At 35.5% G+C, this 8820-nt stretch overlaps 1 protein-coding gene across 1 annotated transcript; it reads right to left on the minus strand.

Annotated features, from left to right (window-relative positions):
• Positions 1–258: 258 nt before the first annotated feature.
• mrps16 (mitochondrial ribosomal protein S16) lies at positions 259–1890 on the minus strand. Its single transcript, XM_006642027.3, has 4 exons — positions 1737–1890; positions 1563–1598; positions 1169–1429; positions 259–621 (listed from the first exon to the last, which is right to left on the minus strand). Exons 2-4 carry the CDS (start codon positions 1573–1575, stop codon positions 488–490), a joined length of 408 nt encoding a protein of 135 aa, XP_006642090.2. The 5' UTR covers positions 1576–1598; positions 1737–1890; the 3' UTR covers positions 259–487.
• Between the last annotated feature and the right edge of the window lie 6930 nt (positions 1891–8820).

Here is an 8820-nt window from a genome sequence, read left to right on the forward strand (position 1 = left end):
GAAAGAGAACCTACTCTACTGTTTGAACAGAAGTAGGAATCTATTCTGCTACCCATGTGTAGACTGTAACGAGTTAAATATGTCCTCAGTTTGAAAAAAGCAGCTGACATGGCAGTATAGCACTCAGCATTGCTGTCTCATGGCCTTCATTCTTATCTTCTTAAACTTCACTCTGCAGGATTCTCACCAGTCGACACTTGACTTTACTCTAGAGGAAAGCACATGAACTAGCATCTTGAAAACAGTATTCTTGAAATCTTTTTGAAAAAGGCTAGAGATGCACATTTATTGCCATACAAACAACACTTTTTTTTTTTACAAAGTATGATTTTGCCTGAAGAGTCCAGGAAACTTGCAGATCAGAGCAGTCAGTCAGTCAGTGGTTGTCTCGGTGACAGCAGCAGTCTGCCAGGACAGCGCGGGAGACTTCCTCCCATAGGAAATGAGACCATGGCACTAAGGCTGCTGGTCAGAGCTCAGGCAGGCCCTAGACCTCCTGCAGTTTCGCCTCGTCCTGCTCCTCACCAGCCTGTGTCTGTTCCTCTCTGTGAGCTGCTCTCTTCCTGCGGCGCTCTGCCTCTGTCACAGTCATGGGATGAAGAGGGAAAAACCCAGACAGCCCTACAGCCAAAAAGAAAAGACACATTAAATCTCATGTGTGAGCTTCCATGACCTTTCTGCAGTGGAACTGAGGTCAAAGTTACAGCTGTACATGTATGTTTTATCACGTTTCCCTAGGTGGTGTAGATTAGAGCTACATTTCTCAGATCACATTAGGTCCTCATTTACTAAATACAACAGCCAGAAAAAATATTTTTCTTTTAACAAAAACAACTGAGAAAGGAAAGTTTTCCACACAGCACTGTGGGCTTCAGATGGAGGTGAAACTGCACCAGACTCATCAAGTTATCTTGAGCAGTATTCGTTTAAAACTAGATACATTAGAGGTATTCATCACCACTGTTTTTGAAAATATACCCTGCTGTTCTTTAACACCTGTTTATGGACATGTTGAATGAATACGCTAATTAGATATCAATTAATCTTTCTCGAGCCTAAAAATGTGTTACATACAGCATAAGACAACAGCCGGGTTTGCTTTTTACTTTCAGCCACTATTCAGACCGACACGAGATAAGGACCCCACTCCCGGCAGAAGAAAACGCACCAAGAAGCTTCGCCACAGGTTTAGTGGGATGGGCGCCACAGCCGATCCAGTACTTGATTCTCTCGTAGCTGAAACTGACGAGTTTCTCGTTATAGATGTTGGGAAGCGGGTCGTACGATCCCAGCTGCTCGATGTACTTGCTGTCCCGGGCCCGTTTGTTGTAAGCGGCCACAATTCGGTAGAAAGGTCTGTTGGTGCAGCCACCCAGCGCCAGACGGATCACAACATGCCCTCCGTGGTAATGTCTCAGCAACGAAGGTGCTATTGCGGGGGGGAAAAACATATTTTTATTAAGCATATTAAGCATATTGATGGTACACTCATCAGAAGCCACTATTACTCAATAACGTAATACTCGTTTGATGCCTCGATTCAGTAGTAATCGTATACTTACTAAGATGAACCATGTTGGATTCTTCGTCAGCAACACCTAGAACGAAATGAGCACTCTTTATAATCGATTATACCCATTCGCAATAATTAACGTCTTAATTGGAAAGTGTTTTCTGAAGAACGAGTCAACGTTTTGCAAGTGAAAGAATTTTAGAAAAATACAGTATTCACGTACCTGACGAGCCTACGGTGATTTCCCGCTGGGATTATACGACCACCACAAGGCGGTACTCCTGAGATAAACGGAATATCTGAAAATATTTTTTTTGGTTATCGAGGAGTCACATTGACTAAGGCGCAGCCATATTTGTTGACGTATGACCCGGAACTGTAAAGTTAACCCTTTCCCTTATATTCGGCATTTTACGTTTCAGATGACGGAAACACCCGAAGAGTTATTCATTCTTTTTTGTGTGCAGAAATGAAAAATCCACACTTGCATAAAAAGTTGCATAAGGGTTTGATCATTGTGGAACGAGAGTTTTACAATACCCCCTATAAAATAATATGAATACTCTAAATACTCTGGGTGAACATATTATATTTTCTGTTCCAGTTCTTTTTTTATTCTTGTGTCTGTAGTGTGTTGTTACTGAATAGTAACCTTTTGTGGATTTTTGAATGAGATCTAGGATTTTTTTTAGATATAGGACCGAAAGCCTTAGTCATTGCCCTAATGAATTGTCTTTTGTCTATTGATTTAGTCAAACCTGGTTTACATTAAATTAAACTATTCAGCACAAACGTAAAGTCATTATTATTATGAGCAAGACGTGTCAACAGTAAATTAATTTAGCATTTAGAGAGTAAGAAAGCAGGAACATGTACACCATTCTTTCTGAAAATGATAAATAGGTCATTTAGAAATGAGGTTACCTTAAAGCAAAGGCTTTATGATTTTTTTTCTTTATTTCTTTACTGAAAGTTTAATTTCTTGTATGGGCTGGACATGTGGTTTTGTGTTGTGTCCTTATGCATTAGGAGTACTGTAAACAAGGAATGTCCTTGAGAAGCCCATCAAAGCTCTGACTTGAATCTGATAGGAAACCCGTTGAAGATTTGAAAATTGCTGTCCATCAACAATCTCCAACCCACAGGACAGGACTTGAATATTTCTGAATCGTGGCGTGTGAAAAGTTAATATTGACTTATCCAAAAAGTCTCGCAGCTCTATTTGCAAGTATTGACTCAGGGGTGAATACATACGCAATCAGCATATTCTGATTTAACATGTTTTGATCATTTGTACAGTTTTTACTGACCTTTAACTACCTTCATCCACAAATGTTTGTACATTTGAATGTTATGTTCAATTGATTTATTGGTTTTTCAGGAAAAAGAATATTACATTAATGAACAGATGGGACCAATCAGCATAGCATGACAGACCTAAACAAACTGGGTAGATCCAACAATAATATAAAAACAGGATGTGGAAGAGATATAAGCGAAGGAAAAGAGAAAAGAAAAAAATGGTAGTGAAAGGACAGAAGAGGGGCAGATTTTGATTTGAACTATATGTTTAAAATTGTAACATTTACTGTATATATAATTTATAGTGTGTAATTCAACAAAATAGATCATCATTAGAAAGGGTTGAGTACTTTGGCATGAAATGTATTTAAAAGGCGCTGAAATAACAGGGGAAGGCAAATCACATACTGTAGATTGCTTCCTTAAATATGATATTGTCAACTCTGCATTCTAATACATGATAAGAAATCTTATAAAGTCATTGCTATAGCAGTATTGTGCTGTTTTCTGATTGCAGTTTGTTACAATTAGAAAATGGAAATGTTCTTCTATTGTTAACTATTGAATTTAGGGGAATGAATTATAAATGTGTGGCTGTGTAAGAGTTATCCTCTGCCGTTCTGGGGACTGCTTGCACTATTTTAATGTCCTGAAGATGGCAACAGTGCATTAATTATGTCAAATGCATCAAGTCCTTCAGGTTTTATATTTAAAAAGGGAAAATAAGGCAACACTTCTTATTTTAAGTTGTTCTGGTTTGTTTTTGTGATATTGTCTAATCTGTAGGGAAGTTGTCCAGAAATCCAGTGAAAACTTTTCTTCCCACTACAGTAATCCCTCCGAAGGAAGTGGAAAATGAATCAAAATATTCTCGTGTGATTTTTAAAAAAACATCAGGCTTGTATGACATCACTTAAAATAAAGTCCCAGATGATTGATTGTTGTGTATCCTCTGAGTTGAAAAAAATGCTCAAATTCTGGATTCCATTTCATCTGCGATAATGTAAATATTTTAAAATAATATTTATATAAGATCTACTTCTTAAACTTTTTCTTGGCTTCTCCATTTTCACCAGTAAATATGAGGGTACTGTGGCCTAACAGTGTGGTTTGTCTTCTGTCCTGTGCCCTCTCCTGAGACAATAACGTGATGGACAGAGAGTGAATAATTCTCCGTACTGAGACACATTGTGCAAAGTCACATGTAGGCATGAAATACCCATATTTCCCATTAGCCCTCAACGAAACCCCAAAGCTGTATACCAACCACCAGTATCTTAACTACCTCAGTAAATTCAACGTTTCATAATTACCAAAACTGGAAAGGCACAGAGTAATAAAGTAATAAAGGCACACATTCACTGTATATGAGTCAAAATGTTTTGCTTTATTTTGATGGGATTTATGGTTGCAGTAATATTAGGTGGAAATGCGGTGTTTAGATGGTTTTCAGATTGTGCTAATGTTTCGGGAATTTTCTTACTAAAAAGCATGACCCCATGACAACAGCATATATTAGAAACCTTGGATTTTAATGATAGTTTAAATAGCCTTTGAATTATAATAAATAACCTGTATAATAATACATTTGTTTAAGCTAGAAACCACACTATTACTACACATACAAGTGACCTTGCAGTGATATAAAATATTAAGTACACACCCGAAGAAGGCTCCACAGCCGAAATATACGTCTTTTCTTCTCTTTTCAGCATGGAATAAACCTTTACTAGTTCCTTATCAGTCATTTCCAATTAAATTAATTTCTAAAAAAAATTGCAAAAATATAAAGAAGAAGAGATTTAATTGTCTTAAAAGTGAACATTTGTTATATTTCAGAAGATATTTGCAAAGATATAAACTTTTCTTTGCATTTTCACATCTAAATAATTTCTCCTCAAATCTAAATTCATACAGTAATACACCAAAAATCAGTGTTTCTTACCTTATTAGCAAAAGTGTTCTTTTATCATAAGCTATGTGAAAGACTATAGATGCCCATGCAAGATGCTTGTTAAGTAAATGACACTATTTGCACAGTCCTTCATAATTCACGGTCTACTGTGATCAGGATTTGTACAGTGATTTTGAGCATTTATTGCTTCAGTACTTTGATTGAAAAAAGCTGTAATTCTGGTACTTAAGTGGTGCAATATCAATTGTAGTGTTTTCTAGGGAACAGCTGGTAACAACTTTTTATTAAATTCTGCATCTATGAGGCATTGGTGTAGTAATAAACATGTGAATTATTTTTCATGGACAGTATAATAAAGAATATTGTGCATTTGTGTTTCACAGTCATCGAATGTGTTTTTTCTGCTACCTTGAAAATAGAGAACTAAACATTTAGTTTCCTTTCAAAAGTGACTAATACATCAGCTCATGATATTTTTTAACAAATGCAAAACTGTTGATGTTATTGTACACTAAACAGAGCTGGTATTCCTGATGAAGTCAATTTCATTAATGTTAGGGACTCGGAAGAAGTTGGAAGAAGAAACTCCAGCTAGAATCAGTACTCCTGGACTTCTGTCCTCCAACGGAATAACAAAAAGTAATAGAAAATAATAGATAAACTCATGGATGTAGGAAAAAAGATTATATAAACCTGTAAAAACCAGGCAAACCTTTGTAAATGATAGGGGGGAAAGATTGATTTTCGCAAGTGAACCGTGAATCAAAGGTCACAGTGTTTGCGTGTTGCAGGAGACGAACACATCACACTAATATTTCCCTCGATTACAGACCAGGCTTTCTGTGAAGGAACATTATGATTTCACACTTGCTTTAAATAGGACTGGCATCTTTTTGTATGACAGACATGTGAATGACTGTGAAGGGAGATCCACTTAACACCTAGCAGTGGGGATAAATGATCTTTTTGTTTGAGGTCTGGGCAAACAAATGTAACATCGTAATCGATTAACATCGTACACAAGCTTGGCCTTATTGAATATCATTGTCCAGTGTTTTCGTCAGGGACTGTGTGAGCGGGCACAGACGGTGATGATTTAGATGGTAGGCGCCTCATGATGAGGAAAGGCGCAGCCTGCTAATTTTGTCATCTATCATTATAAATTCAGATGTCCTGAATTGACACCTATAATATTTGAATGCTGTGACAAATTAAATATTGGAAGCGGTCGGACCTTTGTATAAAAAAGATCACGAGAATAAAAATACCATTCCTTTATGTTTCTTAGCTTGACAATCAGTAGATCAAAGAAAACAAATACCTGATTTTGCACAAAAAAAATGGCTGCACAGTAAGATGCTGGATCGCAGATGATTTTTAAATCTGCTTTGTAAAGGTTTTATTTGTTAGTGGGTTGCCTCTCATTTTTGACGTTTTATTGTGTCATTTTACTGTCCCCGCTGAATAAGAATTGGAATCTGTTTTGCATTGTATTCTGCGAGGAAAAATAAGAGGATTAGCTACATAATTCCAAAGCCTGGCTTTGATAGATGTCCTTTACTTTATCTTTAAGGTTAAGATTATATTATAATATACAAAAGCATTCAAGAACTACACTGGCTCAGTGGTGTGCTATAGAGATTTCAAGGCTGTATACTGTAGGGTTATGTCATACAACCAGTTACCTTACGACTCTGTACAGTGTTTCACCTCTCTGTACAATACTTAAGCTGGGCTTCAGATCACTTTGGTGTTAGCAGGTTAACATTTTCAGGGGACTATAAGTGCAATGCTTTTTAAAGATTCAGCAATGTCATCCAATCTTGACACATTTACTCTAACTTCTCACATTTGTTATTACCGTATTTGGGTAATCCATATGCACAATTCCCACATAAATTAAAATCAGAGCGTTAACACAGCCCTGTGCTTTATACTTAAGCATATACATACTGTACATGAACATGATATTGTATTTTAAGAAAAGAGAGATTTCTTTCATAGGCTGATCAGGGGGAAAAACACATTTCAGGCTCAATTTAGACGTTTCCAGTTTAATGCCATGCCTTTTAAGCATTAGCTTAATTAACATGATAAAAGTGAATTACAACATGGCAACTGATTTGCTGATTGTTTTTGTAATTATGATTTAAGCTATCTGTGGGTGCTTTGGAAGGAATATTGTTTTCAATTGGGTGTGATAATGTAATGCAATTAGTAAGTATTTTTCAGTTAGTATAATGATCTAATTACAGCTTCACATTTTTGTATATCTTTGTGTTTTCATCCCCAGAATAGGTCTTTTGTTTGGGATTTTGTATTTTTTTCAATAAATAGTATTATTTTTTCAGATACAAGAACCTTAAATTTAATAGCACTTTCAAGCAACATGCCATACAAATAACAAATACAGTGTTCTGATTCTTAAGTCTTATGAGGTGTCTTGGGTTAAGTCTTTTTTTTAAAGATGTTGTTACTAGTACTATAATAATAGTTAAGGTGGGTAGCTGGGTCAGCATGCGTAGCCTGCAAAGGAACAAGTAATAGGTTTATTCCATGCTGAAAAAAAGAAGAAAGTGAACACAACGTTTCGGCCGTGGAGCCTTCTTCAGGTGTGAAGAAATAATAAATAATAGTTATTTCAGTGGTCAATTTAAGATTATTTGATAAAAAGTACATTGCTTGCATTGTGTTCCACAGTTATCAACTACTATGGCCACAACTATATAATTTTACAATTAATTGAAATTAGTTTTCTCGTAAGGTCAGGAGTTTTGTATGCTGTTGTACATACAGTAGAAAGGAGATATTTCTCCTAATTTTTACCCCCGATGAGCATCTCCTACCTGGTTTTCACAGTAGTGCTGAAGTGAACATTATCTAGGCGACTCTGTACAGCAAAAGAAATTTCAATTGGTATTCAAATGCACTTCAGGCTGTATTGTATGGATCAGGCTGGAATCAAATGTAGAAACTTCCACTCCATGTGAGCAGGGCTTTGCTATAAAGTTTCTTCAAAGTCCCTATGATAATGAAATATTATAATGCTATATATTTATGTATATTCAAAATGATGCTTGAAATTAAATTAATTAAATGTACTGATCAAAGAGGAATTATGAATGAAACAATGCATGCAATTTAGTGCCTATACTGTATGTTACTTGTAAACTTTCTGTTGCACTAATGACACACTAATGAGTGTGTGCCCTTGTATAGAGTTCTGAAAGCCCTGGTCATCAGTAGTGACTGAAAAAAGCAAGACTGAACAAAAATAGTTAAACTTTAAAAGTACAGTAGACAATTATGTCTGATAATATAACTGCAAAGAACAAAACTTAATTACTGCAAAGATATTCTGCAGAAAAATAGACTAAGTGTTAACATTAATCAAATAAACCACTTAATGAGTATGTGGTACACTCTTCCACAACCAGGATGGAGGAATGGGTATGTGGTCTGTGAGTGTTTTTGTATTTGTTTAATACTTTGGGTTCTTTCAGTTCTTGTTTTTTGGCTCAAATGGGTATATCTATCTTTGTTGGTCAAATTAAAATTCTTTCGTAAAATAAATAATCTGTATATTAAGAATCCAGATAGACAAAATTCAATTTCTTTCTCTATATTCTTGTTAAGAATTACATGAAATATGTTTCAACAACTTTGCAAATATGCGGAAACTGATGAAAGAATTATATTATTCTAGTATTAAATGTATTTAGTAAAACATTTTCGTTGCAATTGAACTGATTTTTTTGGGGGCGTTGACCTGATTTGGGCAGAAAATCAGTAAAAACTCTCATACTCATTTGATGTAATTGATGATTATCCATGGCTTAGACCTTATGACTTAGAAGTATTTGGTGAAACCACATTTCATTCTTCACAAATAAACAAAAACAATGAAAGGAATAATGAATATAATTCAAAGTTTCAAAAGTGCTTATTTGCTTACTAAATTCAATGGCCTTGGAAGACATGTAGCCAATTGTTGGGTAGTCTTTCAGTAGTCTTGTATTTGGAGATGATACATCGAAGATTGTCTTCATTTCTTTTTACAATATAAACATTGTACCCAGTAAAGACTGGG

Source organism: Lepisosteus oculatus, chromosome 25, assembly GCF_040954835.1.
Source record: "Lepisosteus oculatus isolate fLepOcu1 chromosome 25, fLepOcu1.hap2, whole genome shotgun sequence".
NCBI lineage: Eukaryota > Metazoa > Chordata > Actinopteri > Semionotiformes > Lepisosteidae > Lepisosteus > Lepisosteus oculatus.

What these genes read in the sequence shown, in the direction of transcription:
- mrps16 (XM_006642027.3), bottom strand. An exon ending in ACCTGTGGCGAAGCTTCTTG is followed by an intron (nt 622 to 1,168) that starts GTGCGTTTTCTT and finishes TTTTGGCTGTAG; the next exon opens with GGCTGTCTGGGTTTTTCCCT.